The sequence below is a fragment of the Poeciliopsis prolifica genome, unplaced genomic scaffold, assembly GCF_027474105.1.
Source record: "Poeciliopsis prolifica strain line A6 unplaced genomic scaffold, Auburn_PproV2 SCAFFOLD007, whole genome shotgun sequence".
Classification (NCBI taxonomy): Eukaryota; Metazoa; Chordata; class Actinopteri; order Cyprinodontiformes; family Poeciliidae; genus Poeciliopsis; species Poeciliopsis prolifica.
Genome location: NW_026562382.1, coordinates 7,443,109 through 7,459,043, shown reverse-complemented (window position 1 = coordinate 7,459,043; position 15,935 = coordinate 7,443,109). Strand labels below are relative to the sequence as shown.

The following is a 15,935-nucleotide window of genomic DNA, read 5'->3' as shown; positions in this document are numbered from 1 at the left end:
TGGAATGGTTCAGTCAAAGTCAAGACAGTAGTGTCACAGAAAATCTGCAGCAAAACCCAGAAATCTGTGTTCATAGATGTGCCAGCCTCTATCTGGCTAACCTTCAGCTGCATTGCCAAAAATGGAATGGGAAATGTTTTTTGTCACTTTTATCTAAATGTTCAATACTGTTTATGACATACCAATAAAATAATCAGGGTCAAAGGTGGTTTTGCAAAGTATTAAGACTATTAGCAGATTTTTATTTATAATAAAATAAAATGCAACTAGAAATTATGTTTTGTTTTCCTTCCACTTCCTGCTTATGTTCTACTTTGGTTTGGTTTCAATATAAAAATAATTTTAATATGTCTGAGGTTTATAGTTTTCACCTGACGTTATGTGAAAAGTTCGAAGGTGTATAAATATTTCTACAAGTGCACAAAAACTTGGAATCATGCCTGCCATTCAAACAAAGAATCAGCATGATTTTAAATCCCTCCAGCTGTTTCAACATGGCTTGAGGTCGGGACAACCAGGCACACAAACAATGACAATGCTAACACTGCAACTATTGCTAGATAAGCTCTACGCCCAAGTTTTAAAATTATGTTTATAGACATAGAAAACAAGACGTGCCCAATTTTTATTTTATTCCGACAAGTTATAAAAACAATCTTTTTGAAGATGAGCAAGAAACACAAACCAGTCTTCAATTTTCTTAAATATCATTTATTGCATGTATCTATAAAGAATCAATACAATCTAAAGCAATAAGCTAAGTTTAAATTATCATTTCTTAGTAGCATCACAATGTGCATGATATGAAATATTTACAATGAAGACACAGCAAGGCAAGCCAAAGCCCATGTCGTAACCTTTTTTATGATGCTGAATAAAAACATTTTCCAAAATGCAAAACACTGCTCAAAACGCCAAAAATAGTTCATTAGCCAAAAGAAATGAAAAAAAAAAGCCAAAAGATTTTCCATTTCAAAATCTGAGGACAAAATTGTACAAATGGCAAACATTTTTGATTTCATTTTTTTAAAAAACATTATCAACATTATTTCTACATTTGGTTCATCTATGTAAACTAATTTTTCGAAAGGTGTAAATATTGCATAGATGCCATGTGTGTCGTACCTAAGTATCAAGAAGTAATTGTGTCAAGTATTAATCATTATTTTCTCTCTATTTTTTTATTTTATATTCCAGAACTACAGCATTAGAAAATGTCCTCATAGTGGCATCCATTTTGCAAGACAGTAAAAGAAAAGAAAAGAAAAAATAAATCAAAAGCCAAACCTTGTTGGTCATCGTATAACTTAATTAGTGCTTTTGTTGTGTCAGGAAAAAAATTCACTCAAACACATACTATGTACAGTACAAACATATTCTTTAACTTAACACCTCTGAAATTTTCTCAGCAATTGCTCAGATGTAATTGTCTGTAACACCGCATTATCTACACTATATAGGCGAAGGTACCTGTGAGTTAAATAAAATGCTTCCCTTGGTTTTCGTTCGGCGAGTGTAAGTGTGGTGGTTTGCGTTGAGTACATCTGGATGTCGCCTTGTTGAAGCCTGCGTTCCCAGGCTCAGAACACAGCACGTACTACATTCAGCGTGTCTCGTGTTACAATCTGGAAAGTTTGTAAATGCAGGACCGCGCAGAGAAGCCTAATCAAAGGGCGGGGCCCTGTGGTCCTGCAAGGTTTGTGTGCCACATTGCTTTGGTGACAGAGCGCTGCAATGAGGCATCAGGTGAGGGACAAATACTATCCTAGGCTGTATAAATCGCTCGCAAACATTCATTCTCCTGACGCTTGTCCTGACTGGGCATGGACCGGTTTCTGTTGTCAAGGCTTTCAAAAAGTTGAACTTTTATAGCTGTCAACATGTTCTGCCATATTTTCATTTTCAGCGATTGCCACTGCTGGTTAGCTGGCTGAAACAAGGGTGCCTCGCTCTTCCCTCGCTTATGAGAAAGACCGATTCAGCTGTTTGGAAATATTTCTGGTTGGCAAAAACAAGGGCAGTCATGCTGTGGAAACATGAGTGTTTGTTGCTCTTGTTAAAGTAAAAATATTTTACTGGCAAACTGGCCTATAATTAACCTGCTCATTAATATCTCAGTCTACATAGCACGCCCTTGAAAATGATCCCAACATTTTATATTCTTATCATAAATTTCCTGATTAGCTCTTTGTCAAAATAAATAAATGCCTTGATACTGTGAAACTGGTGTTTTTCTCCAAAGTTGTCATCACTTTAGAATCTCACACCGGTCCATGCCCAGTCCAGGTGGGTCATCGTTTCCTGCAGCATGTCACAGGTGAAATGAGACTTGTGCTCAGACAGGCAGACACAGATGTGATGCTCTGCTGCGCGCGCCTGTGGTGCTACTAAGGTCATCCTGGCATTAATTATCTCTGTGTGAAAAACCATGTCATGGATCACAATAGATATATTACTCTGGTCTTTGAATACATCACTTTTGTTATAGATGTGGCAAGATACGGAACTTAATCTCAGAGAGGCTGGCTCTGATAAACATTCAGTCAGTTAAAATGATCATGTAAATCTTTGATACTGTGTATTTAAAGGTCCAAACTGAAGGGATCCATCAGAATGAGGCTGATGGCGAGAGTAAGGCTTTGGATTGATGGGGGGTTTTTTTGTACTTTTTTTGCATTTTATTTTAACATTCACCTCTGAAAATAAATATTTCATATATATTTCTACTGTTTGACTCAGTGCTGAGGTAGGGTTTTTTTCTTTTCTTGTGTAAGTAGACATTACCTTTGACTTTTAAATAAGCTCCACAAATGCTATCTTCTTTTTGCAGCTCAACCCTGTATGCAGATTCTCACACCCTTTTCATTTAATACATACATACATCATAGATAAATAAATAAATATATATCAGTATTCATGAAAGGTTTTTTTTTTTTCTTTGCATGTAATTGCGTACGCATGCTCTCCAGGTTTGGTTCACAGGTTTTCAGGTGAGAAAAGTCTGACAACTACTTGGCTGAAGCCAAAATAAAATCCAATTCTAAGTCTGTAAATGGAATAAACTACTACAGTAAATGCTGTAATAAACTACTGCAGAAGAGATTGAAGGCCTAGGAAATGAGATAAAGTTACCTATCTAGTGTTAAGAGTTTCATATTCTGTCGGAGTTCTTGGTCTAGCACTACAGCAGCAATGGCACCTGGATGTTTGGGTGCTGAGAAAAAAGGAGAGGAGGGATGTAGGTCAAGGGTCAAACGTCTGTGTTTCCATGGTTATGGCCGTCTCCAAACCCCCCACAGAGGGCAGCGAAGAGGTTAAGGGACGTCAGCTGTCCAACTGTTGCAGTGGTGACTTAATCATCTGGATACAGCGGAGTTTCACTTTCACAGGAAGGGGAGGAAGAAGAAGAGGAGGAGAGGTGGGAAGACCCATCAGTCTTCATTCTGGAAGAAGGGGAAAAAAAAACTTTTTAGAACCAGATGTTGTACTGTGATAAAAACACATGTTTCTATTCAGTATCTTTTTAATGGAGAATGAAAGAAAAGGTCCACAATTTGGACCTTTTCTTGGAAAATGTCAAGTTTGTGTTTTGGGTAGAGCTGTGTAGACACCTCAACAATGCTGGAAAAACTCGGGTGTTGTTTATTGACTGTGTAAAAAAGACTATGGAAAAAAAATTATGATCTGGTACACTATTTTAAAGAAATACAACCTCTGTTTATTTAGAGGGGCATTATTTTTGTTAACAGTAATAAAAGCAGTTTGGATATATGAGAAAAGCCCTGAAATTACACACCAGATGAACTCAAAGTTGTGTCACTTCCTGCTACAGCAGCCTGTGCCTTCTGCAGTAAAGCAGTGATACATAGAGTATCACTGCTTTTATGTATCTCTCTGGCTGGTGAAGGGAATTAGATCAATTAGTAGATGTGTCCTTTGGTTTATCTCTTTTGTTCAGCAGTTATAGGTGTGGTGTCTCAAATGTCATAATACCGATATTATTGTTTAGCCTGTCTGGAACTGGGTCCAAACACCTCAAACTCCCAAAACACATTGGTTTGCTTATTATATGCTTTCATTCTGTAAAACACTTCAGGCGTCCCATTAAGGAAGGTATTTTTTCCCTCTAAAGAGAACAAAACCATTGAATCCTCCTATTGGACACTTCAAAACACATATTTTTGCCTTTCCTTCTGTCACTGTTTCTTTTTTCTACAAAATGCTGCCAGATCATTTAGAAGTGGTAGATGCTTCTTCAGTGATTTTTTACAACACAATCTGAGAAACAGAAATAAGGTTTCCAATATTTTGGTGGCAATAGAACCATGTGGCAAATAGAAAAGGGCAAAAATCAAGTTAAACCTGGACTGAATAAGTATACAGTGAATCCCCCAGTATGTGAGGTAAAGGTTGACAGCAATATAGCAAAAACCTGAAATCTGCAAATACTAGCAATGCTTTCTATAAATGCTTATAATTGTAAAAAAAAAAAAAAAAAAAAAAAAAGTTTTTAATTTCTGAATCTAGCATCTGCAGTCTGCCTTATTTCCGCTCTGGGAGAACAACCAATCAGTGCCAAGAATCAAGATTAAAATATTTTGCTTGCAAACAAAATTTCATCAATTCTTTCCACCTCCATATTTTGAAGCTGCTAATGTTTTCTACCCTTTTTATAGTTTTTATAAATAACCAGTTGAAAATAAATACTCATTTGTGTAGAAAGGGCTTAATGGTCCCACTTTAAACAACAGTTGCCCTTCGAGGAGTTTGCTTTTGTGTTGTATATGCCTCGGCTGGTGAACACGGAAGTGGCAGGGGGATAAAACAGTGAGGCATTTAACACTATGCAGCTGAAACATGACAAGACTCTCCTGCTGACTAAAAGAAGGGAAAATACCAACGCTGTACCTCAACAGAACTTTCATCTGTCCCTAGCACTCAGACAAACGCATGAGCTTCCAAATACCCAGAGAGCACGATGTTTGACGTCTAGCATGTCTCTCAGTGGAAAGCTGCACTGACCTTATGCCCCTGTGTACATGTTTGTGAGGTTTCATTTGCATGCAAGGCTATCAGATAGGAGCGGAAGTCTTGGCCGGCTGACACAAACACGCACACACACACAGAGATAGCGGCTGCATTTCTTCTCTCGCTCACTGCCTCCTCTGCTTCTTCCTGGCCGTGAAGAACAAGAGCTGTTTTCACAAAGCTGGATGTGATCATCATTCTCTAAAACAAACCTTTCATTCAGAATCCCTATATACTCCCCTCCAACCCCTCCTCCACCCTTTTCCCACTATAAACATACAAACACACACACTTCTGTTCTCTATCTCTGCTCTATATTTTGCCTTGAAGGAAAATGAAGATAGTAGTTTGTTCTAAAGAGAAAAAAAAAAGCACAGGGAAGTTGCTTGAGGGGGAGTCGTTGTCCAGGATGCAAAAATATGGATCTGGAAAAGCTCGTTTGAATAAGCGGATAATTGATTTTACTCCTGAGGTCACCTGTGCTGGCGGAGAGGGAGGAAAACAGACATGGTGGGGTGGGAAGCGGTGGAAAAACCACAGTAACAGAACGAACCTGACAGAGAGGAACGGGAATGCAGTGAGGTCATGGGACTCGGAGACCATACCGATCCAAATGTGTGTGAGGGGATGGGCTAGTCAGCAGCCTGTAGAGGCAAGCACTTGGGTGAGAATGACTGCGATCTGCCGGGAAGGAGAATTGAATCACCTTACCAGCTCAGATCAACAACCAGGTGTGGCTGCTAAAAACAAAGTGATGCATCACCCCTCTTCTATCTATTTTATTTTTTTAAATTCCTAAGAACAATAATTGCAAAGACGGCGATCGGCCACACACAGCGCTTTTCAAACCCAAGAAGATTGTAGCGAAGAAAGGAGTAGGCTGGAAGGTTTGGGAAAGTGGGTGTGTTACTGGGAGGAGGGGATCCAGCAGGGGGGGATGAACCCAGTACCCCCTACCCCTCCTCCTTTTTACAAGCACATGCACACACACCCCCACCTCTCACTGCAACAAAAAACCCACCCTCGTGGCCCCCACTCCCGGCCCCATACCTGCCCACCCACACCAACACAGACACACACACAAGCTCTGTTCATTATTTATTTAGTTCACTCAAGCTAAAATTAGCCCCTGCTCCATTCAGAGACACAGTTATGTATTAGCAGACTCCTCTCCGGCTCTTCACTGTCTGTTTGCAGATGAATCGCCAGTTTATGTCACCATCTGTCTGAAAAACGGGCCAGTAAACGAAGGAACGAACAGGTCCGCTTTGTTTACATTCCTAAACCTGGTCAGCTCCTCCCTGATGTACAGCAGCGCTCAGGCCAAACAAACACCGGCTGACCTCTCACACCTGACCTGACCAACAAAACAAAAACAACAACAGCAAGCCAGGCTGTTGTCCCACACCCACAGCATCAAAATTTATAATTAGAATATTTTTCTTTCCCATTCAACAAATGTATATAATGTCAATAAACAAATTATTGACATCATTAGCAGTCAATAAATCAATATACATTTACTATGATGTGCATTTGAGCATACATATGAATGATTCTTCATCATTTTGACTGGTTTAAAACTTCTTCCTAAAATTAAAGGACCTTCTTTTTTATATTTTTTGTTAAAAAATCTGTCTAAAATCAGAATCAGAAAGTCAGACTATTGGAACAGCAAAGCTCAGCTTATCTTTTTTTGCAGGAAGCTTGTTGTTAGGTTTCAAAGTCCTGTACCGAAATGCCAGAAAAAGTGTCGTACTGACTGGACCAGCTGAACAGAGTAGAGAGGTGCAGCCCCTCACTTATTATTCTATCAGTTATTCAGATAATTAATTGATTAATCTGATAAAAAAAAAGACCAGGACTTTTTGCAAGTTCTTCATTTAACCACGTAAGCCTTTTTTGTACAATATTAGAAAAATATTAAAACATGCAAATATTTTTTTGCAGCAAAGATTGTGTCTGCAACTAAAGAAATACTTCCAATATAAATGAAAATTTCAGCCATTTCTGGTTTCTACAACTTTTTTATATTTTATAATCAGGATTATTATGGCACCAGAATCTCATACCGACAGATGTTTAGTTTGCAGTTATCCAAATAAATTAACACAAAGAAGAAACCCTCAGAGCTGAAATGAGGCAACACCTAGTTGTTTGGCTTAGAGTAATTACCTAATCCATCAATCAATCATCAGAGCAATATGTGCTCTAATTTTAATTCAGGTGTCTGTGATAAATGATGTGACAGCTCCATTCTCCACTAAAACAAACAACTGGCAGGATTCCAGTCCAGAAACAGAAAGTCATCATACGTGACTTCAGAACGCTGCACGATCATAAACATCAGATGTGCGAGCTGTCTTTACATTAGATCCCTCTCACCTGGCGTGTTTTTGGGTACAGGACGAATACACACACAGAGCCACTGCCTCTGCTTCACCTTTCGAAAAACAAGCTACTGAACAATGTCTAATCCTGAAGAGAATGTAATCCGTCTTACCTCCGAGCTAAATTGAGGATACGTGAGGTTAACTTTGTTTTGATCTTGCGCTGGAACATCCCGCCCTACTTTGCTCAGAGTTATGTATCAGAGACGCTGCTTACGTGAGTCTGCAGGCCAGGGGGTGTTTGGGACAGGTGAGGATGCACACAACCCTGTGTCCTAAAACTGAGATGCACTTAATATGAAGGAAATGAGACTGAAATGAGAATCTGGACCGTTTTCTAATGTGCACAAACAATTGCCAGTGAGTTGTGTGTAAAACCTAATCAGAGATTCAATAAACAACAACAAGCTCCCATGTGCACTGGATGTCACAATGTTTCTGAAAAACAGAAACCACAGTTTTGAAGAGCAAAGACGAGGAGAAACGGGGGGAGGAGGACGCACACAGGAGGAAAGAAAGGGGGGAAGGGTTTCGGGTTGGCTTCTTGAAACTGCTTGGCCACACCCCCATCTCCCCTCTCTATCCCTCTCTCTCTTACACACACACACACACACACACACACACACACACACACACACACACACACACACACACAGGCACCCTCTCCCTCTGTTGTTGTGGTGGCAGATGGTGGCCAGTCACTGCCGTATTGTCACTCTCCTCGGAGGAGCCAGATAACCAGTGAGTACTGCTTGGCGGGGCAGGTGCAGAAACCCCTGACCCCACCACACCCCCACTACCCACCATCTGCCGATAGCTGTATATCTACGCACTTAGTAGTGGCACACAAAGTCAGAATGTGTGACTGGTGGGTGTGTGTATTTTCAGGGATAGGGGGTGGGCGAGCAGTTTGGGCCCACAAATGGAGAGCGTGAGTCAGTTTTCCCCCTCCGTCTGCACCCGTGCAGGACTGCTTTGATTCAAAGAACCAAATGTTGCGTAAAAAGAAAATAGGAAACAAAAAAGCTGGAAAATTGGGGGTTAGAAATGACAAAAGGATGATGAAGAACATTAGCAGGTAGTACAAAAAATGGGGAAACAAAAGGAATAAAGAGAAGGTGTTAAAACAGCAGACAGGCCTCCGTTACCTGTTCTGACCGAAACATAGACATTTAAGTGAGTGGATTTCTCATAATCCTTTCAACACAACACCACCTGACACCCAGACAAGTAAATGACACAAGCTGTGTTTCCATCAGAGTTCACTTCAGGGCATTAGGAAACACTCACAAAGCGGTCTAAGTTTGGCCAAAAGCCTCCTCTACATTTTCAAAACATGTTTTTACGCGTCCTTCAGGTAGATTTAGTCTCTTTTGAAAAAGAGCCGTGGTGCATACACAAAGGTGGACACACCTCTAAGAGTTCACATCAAAAATTAGCCAACTTGCGGTAGGAGAGAATTTTTAGATTGTGCAAAGAAAATGTCAGTAAATTTAATGTGTAATTGTGTAAGGTAAGGCTTCACCAATCAGGCTTTTTCTGACTGATATGCTTCTCCTTTTTTGACAAAATTACATTTTGACCTTCCAACTATTCCTTGTAGGAAGAATGTGATGCAGGCTCTTTAATAGAGGTGTTTGTTTTGACAAAATAAGTGAATTTAAAGATTAGTTCCCTTTATCTTTAAGTGATTTTTGTATCAAATTCAAAAAATGCATCAAAGTACATGCAATTGTTTGATGTATTGATGGATGGAGAATCACCATCAAGTATTACGTTTTGAGGTATTTAATCAACAAGAAGAAACTGATTTTTGGTTTGGCTTTTTCTGATCAGGGCAGATAAAGGGAGAATCAATTAGAAAAATTCATTGGTGCCTCTAATGTAATAATTTTTAACTACTACCTTCGACAAAAAAAGATCACTCTGCTTTTAGCTCATTGCAAGCATTTGAGCGCAAACTTTCCATTGGTACAAAGAACAAGAATAACATGGTAATTTGACTAATTTGCTTTGTTTTTGTGAAAAGTCTGAAAGAGTCCGTCTGAAATTTGCAACTCAAATAAAGAGAAATGCGGCTACTGTCCGCAGGCCAGTAACGTTTCCAACGGAAAACCTGCAGAACTTCCTCCGTACACTGACAGACAGGAAGTGTTAACAAATTAGCAGCATCTTCCTTCTATGATCTGGGATGACACATCACAACAGGTGATGGCCAAACGTACATGAAGAATGGCAGGAATGCAAACAACAGTGTACCAAGCGAACATGGGGAATGTGGTAAAGCCTGTCAACTTGTAGTAAACAGGTTCCGCTTTTTTTTTCTATAAGAAATATTTGATATTTCGATGCCAGAGGTCATTCATCTGCAAATGGGCAAAGACTGACTAACATTTCCCCCTGCGTTGTGTAGATGAAGGCATGTGACTGTTCTTTTTTTTTTTTTTTTTTTTCGGCAAGAAACATTTGCAACCAGCAGATTTTCTCATTCTTGTAAAAAAGTTCAAACTTTATTTCACCTTATTTCAGCTAGATGGCTGACACTGTGTAGCAACAGGTGGGGGCAAGGCAGCGCTGCCATCATTAATGCCCCAATAAACAAACAAGCATCACATTTCCAGGTCATTTCACCTTTTTGGTCATTTTATTTATCTGACTTTTTGGTATGTGAAATTGTGATGTGTACTGTGAGATGTTCTACCGTGCGTCAATTTGTAATTCATTATGTTAACGTCTGTAACATAATAAAGTTACTCGACCCCAATAAATTATCACTCAATTGGACATTTATTGTGTGAGGAAACAGCTCCAAATGCGGATCAAAACGAACGGAAAAAGACTGTAATTCAAAGTTTTCAACTAATAACATTCAACTGAATCATACATTTAATTTTCGAACCTTTATGACTATTAATTTCTTTATATTATCCATAAAAATAATCAATAGAGAGAAGAACTAATACTTAAAAACAGAAAAGAAAAATTCTACCAAACAGTTTGTACACTGAGGCGGGTACCAAAGGGATGCATTTACCCAAAACCATATCCATACAGGGAGGAGTTTCAATATTTCTGAACAATCCAGGAACATTTTCAACAGGTCGGAAAGTACACGTTTACAGTGCATGTGTGTCTCTTTCAAGACAACTATCCCCACACAAAACATGTTTATCAGAGCTTGTTCTTGTAAAAGAACATTTCATTGGCATGTTTGTGAAGTTGCTCACAGAGGGGGAAAGGAAAAGAATCCTCCCATCACCCCCTCCTCCTCCTCCTGCTCCTCTAAGTCCATCCCACCAGGTTAGAAAAACAAGTGAGCATTCACCTCTCCCAGCAACCTTTGCACACTGCCCACATTCCAGCTCTGAAACCCAGTACCTGACAATTGATAAACAACTGACTCACTTGTTTTTCTGGGGAACCCGATGACTTGCACTGAGCTCCATGCCGGCTGTGGCTCAGAGAATGAGAGCCTTGGCTGAGACCAGAAAGGGGAGACAAGCCCAGTTGTGAAAGCACAAACACTAATTAAACTCTACTATTTCACCATCAGAAACACAGATTTTTGTGACTCATGATGATCCTGTCTTTCTGTATTTTCTTTTCAGGCAAACAACTTCTAACATGCCCCTGCCAGGTCATCAATCTCTGTAAATAAACCCCTGCCATTTACATGTGTATGAAAAGCCACTGATGCAACACTGAACAAAATGAGGGGAAAGGTAATATTTTGATGGGGGGTGGAATACCGCTGCTCCCAAATGTTAAGCCTTTTCATGGTTACAAAACACAGCGGAAGACACTTTAAATAAAACATATTCTAGATCCTTCTACAGTAGGATCGTAATGTGGTGCGTCACTGTATAAGATTATTTTTTATTTTTTTCCTGATACACTGACGTGGCCGAAAACTGCGTCATTGAGGGAGCTCAGAGCGAACCATTCACACAAAACACACGATGGAAGCGTCAAGCCAAACAGAATACACCATAAGAAGCTCTTTCAAAATAAGATGGCTGCAGAGGAAGAAAGTATGACTCTTCTTAGCTAACTTAGTAAACTAATGAAAGTGCAAATAGACAATGTGCTGCACCCAAAATAGACACTATTTTCTCCATTTGTATCATTTGATTACTTCATAATAGTAATTCAAACTCTCTTATTTGGGAAGAGAAATAAAACTGTTTCCAGTATGCCAGCTCTGCAGTTTCAAACAAGACGAAAGACTTCCCCAGAATCACATAGCCTTGAGATTTTTCAGTGATGGGTGGAACGAGTAGGTGACTAATCCTATCTAAACATCGCAGCCCACACCCGGTAGCCATGTTAATAACTGGTTTACTTCTGCGAGACTTCTGCAGCCTGTGTTTACATATTAGCAGTGGAGGAGTAAAAGAAAAAAGACACAGTTGATTACCGGGTGCTGGTTATTTTCAACACACTATATAGAGTCAGAATTATGAGGTTAGGAAAGATCTGCAAGGTAAAAAATAATGGCCAAACAGGCTTGATGCAGATGAAGATATATGTTTTGAGGCAGGTAATGTCATCACATAGAAGTGCAAAAGATGTAGGAAGTGATGTTATGTGTGGCCAATCTCTGGCTCACTGAGGCGGATTATGATCCTACTATATCTACCCTTACACCACTCCCTTTATGAATGAAAAACCTACTGAATGAAAGGGCGTGTGCAATGAGGACAAACACTCACCTTTCACAGCAGCAGTAGTAGTCTCCTTGAATCCCATGCTGGCGTAGGGGCTGGCGCTGAACCCATTTAGACCCCCTTTGCAGCCGCAAGTCGTTTTGAACCTCAGGAATTCGTCGCATCCACCTAACCTGCCTGTTCCGAGGTTCCCTTCCATCAAGTTTAAGGCAATATAGTTCAGTCCGTTTTGATATCCTGCTGACGTTTCCCTGCACATGGGGCTGCTGTGGTCCTCGCCGGGCTCCTCAGAGCTGTGGACAGAGTGGGACACGTTCTCCACAGAAGCGGAGCTGTGCCGCTTGGTGTCATGGGCAAAAGACGGGCACACAGGCGTCACAGTGGTGGTGGAGGAGAAGGTCTCGGAGCTATGGCGGCGACGCCCCTGAGGGTCAGCCCGGATAACCTTGGCCCCCCGGTCTGGATCTACAACACTGAGAGATAATGATGGTGCCCCAAGTAGGAAAGAATCCACTGGCACAGGGGGAACCACATCCACTAAGCTGCTTTCAAGACTGAGTCTCTTCACACATGCAGTGGGGCTGGTGGGGAGGGGGGTGGCATCAGTGGCACAGAGAACAGATAAAGGACCAGGAGGACCAAAGGTCATCTCAGTGTAGTCACCTTTGGTAATAGCAGGCTCACATTCAGGACTCCCTTTCTGTCCCATTGTCTTTGTCTCTCCCTCCATTCTCTTTTCATCCTCCTTCCCTTCAACTCTCTGTGTGTCCTGCTGGTTGCTCACCATGCTGGAGCACATCAAGACATCAGATGTATGGTTAAGACACCCTGTTGGGTGGGAACTTTCTACTTGCTGTGATTGGCGATGAACCGATGAATTGATGTCGATGTTAGCATAGTCTGACAGAGACAGTGATCCCTCCATTGTACACATTACGCTTCCAGCCTCTGAGCTCTCCAACAGTGGGACTTTGGCAGTACTACCAAAATCAATGTTGATGTACTCTCCAGGGCTGCGAGGTTCTGAGGGAAGGGGATGCTCACTCATACATGGTAGTGTTCGAAGGGATTCCAGAGCCAGGCGGGTGGGCCGGCACACCCTGCTGCGATGCAACAGGCCTCCGTCTGATCGAATCAGTTTTAGAGGAGAAGGGAGAGAAGATGGAGTGGTTGGCGTATCTGGGGTACTGCTGGTTCCAGATTCTCCGGGTGAGACGGGACTACCGTTTGACTCTTCTTCTATCCGTTGTCTTTGTAAACTCATTACAACATACTGGTCGGTGTCAGCAGACCCAGTTCGCTGCAACTGTCCTTTGACTGATCTTGGTAGGGAGTTGTAACAATAAGGCTGTCTGTGGTGGGGCTGGGGGTCTCCTGAGAGGCTGAGAAGGTACTCTGGGGGTGTGAGAGAAACCAGAGTGTCAACGGGAGACATGTACAGATACTCTCCATTGCTTGGCTTTCCATCACTGCTTTCCACTGACATTTTGTGTCCGCACCACATAGGCATGTAGCCATTGTCCTCCAGAGAAATACTCCCAGGGGAGTCAATGCGTGGGGCTAGCCCTGCAGTGCAAGCGTGTGAACGTGGATTGATGATCTGCTTTGGAGCAGAAACACACATAGGGCTCATAGGCATGTAGGGGTCATCCTTGGACCCTGGAGTCTTGGGTGCAACTCCGGGCATCATTGGCATGTAGCCGCTGTCACCTTGGAGACTGTTAGAGCTGATGTGAACATCCCTGTAATCTTCTAGTCCACTTCCTTTAGGTGAGGCCGTGTGACACCTCAAAGAAGTCCGGCTTCCACTGGTGTATGTGGCTCTCATGAGAGTGTATTCATCCAGAGAAGCTGAGGACACCTGAGGGGGTCGCCTCTGCTGGCGGGGGGTAGTGAGGGAGTACGTTCGCTTTCGATACACTTTATCCAGCTCTGACAGCCGCCGGTAACCATTCTGATTTTGCCTCTCCATCACCATGTAGCCATCAAGTTCACTCCCATCCCTGGAGGGAGGGGTGTCTGCTTTCAGAGATTCAGGAGTGTTGCTGCGAAGAGTTAAGGGTAACCTGAGGTCCCGTACATCAGCAGGGCTGGAGCCATATTCTTCACATGATATAAAGCCTGCATCACTGGGAGAGCCTGAGAATGATGCACTGCAGCTGGAGGGGCGGGGGACGTTGCTGTCCACACAGTTGGACACATGTCCTGAGCATGGGGTGGCCACAGGCGGAGAATGAGACAGGGGCATAGACATGGACTTACTGTGCTGGAGAGTAGAAGACTCAAAAGTCAAGGAGGGTCGTGCTGTTATGGTGTGAGACCGGCTCAGGAGGGTCCTGTGGACCCCTGGGCTGAGGGGGCTGCCGGTGACAGACATTGGGCGTGTCATGGTGCCATCGCCCTCGCTGGCTGTGCGTATGCGACAAGACAGGCATTTACTACTCACAGGAGATGTGGCAGAGGTGCTGTCAGTACGTGTCCTCCGGGGGAGGCCGGTCTGGCTCGGTGGGAGATTATTCAGATGCCTCCTTGTTGGCACAGAGATGGGGTTGGTGCTAGATGACTGACTTTTGCTGCGCGGGCGGAACTCCGACAGCTCCTTCATGGCTTTCATGGCCTCTAGGATAGTTTCGTGGATATTCTGAGCCACTACTGAGTCATCAGCTTGCATCCACAGCTCCCCTGGACCGATGGCTGCAGATCGACCCACCTCGATGAAGAAAAAGCTGTCGGAGTGGCCGCACCTTCTGATGTTCATCAGCTGTAGTACGACAGAGGCGACCTCCGAGTTGAGTTTAACAAAGCTGATCATTCGGCTGGAGAGACAGAGCCTGTACACGCCGGTCAGATTCCTACTCTGCCCCAGTCCCCTGGATTTGAGGTTAACCTGCCATACCTCCTTGTAGGCGGCGGCCACCGGCGTTATTACACCGTAACTCGTCTCGTCGAAGCCAACCAGTGAGGACGCAGAGTTGGACGCCGAGCCGTCACACGCTTTCCCCTCGGCCATTAGGTCCGTCAGCGCCCGGTACCAGTTCTCCTGCTCTTGCTCGTTTTCCGCCGCCACGGCAAAATACTCGTCCTTGGTGTAAAGAGCAATGAGATACTTGTGTTTCGCGTCCGCTCTCTTGCTGACGTTGAGGCAGCAGTCCAGGGGAACAACTCTCTTGGCGGCGGACTTGTTCCTCCATTTCTTCTCGTTCTCGTAGTACTCCAGCCGGGCAGGGAATCCTTCGCACGGCTCCTTTAAAACGAAAAAGCGCTTGTGTCCGTGTTTCTGCTTCTTCAGATATCCACATTTCTTCGCGCTGTTATTATTTGTATTACTGGTGCCGGTCATCAGCGCCTGGCCGCCCGTGGTTGGCGGACTCGCCATTCTCGTGCTCCTCTGGTCCAGACCAGACCGCAGCGCTTGGGTTTCCAGGAGTCGCTAGACGAAAAGAAGAAAAAAAAAAGAGAGAGAGAGAAAAGAAACTCCGCGCTTTATGTTTAGTCCTCTATTTCCAGAGCCGTACGTGCGCTCGTCTTCTCCCGCAGCCAAGCAGTAAATAACGCATGCCGGCTGATGTGCAGACTGAAGAGAGGAAACAACATGTGACGATCCACACATCCAGCTTTGGCTTAAAAAAAGGAAGGGAAAGGCGAAGGAGGAAAAAAAAAAAGTCTCTCACTCACTCACTCACGCACTCACACACATACACGCACACACCGGCAGTGGGCGGTGCGCCCTGAGCTCATTGTGCTCATTGGTGGAAACGGGATGAATGCTGGAGAGAGAGGAGGAGGAGACAGCCCTCCTACTATCACTCTGCCCTCTTCCGACTCATTTACGCGTAGTCACACAGCAGCG

At 43.0% G+C, this 15,935-nt stretch overlaps 1 protein-coding gene across 1 annotated transcript; it reads right to left on the bottom strand.

The window, feature by feature from the left end:
* Positions 1-690: 690 nt before the first annotated feature.
* Positions 691-15,719, bottom strand: irs2b (insulin receptor substrate 2b). Its single transcript, XM_055031838.1, has 2 exons — positions 12,131-15,719; positions 691-3,443 (listed from the first exon to the last, which is right to left on the bottom strand). The coding sequence occupies exons 1-2, from the start codon at positions 15,459-15,461 to the stop codon at positions 3,439-3,441; spliced, it is 3,336 nt and encodes a 1,111-aa protein (XP_054887813.1). The 5' UTR covers positions 15,462-15,719; the 3' UTR covers positions 691-3,438.
* Between the last annotated feature and the right edge of the window lie 216 nt (positions 15,720-15,935).

Excerpts from the sequence above, each read along its gene's own strand:
- irs2b (XM_055031838.1), bottom strand. The coding sequence starts at position 15,461 with ATGGCGAGTCCGCCAACCACGGGCGGCCAGGCGCTGATGACCGGCACC.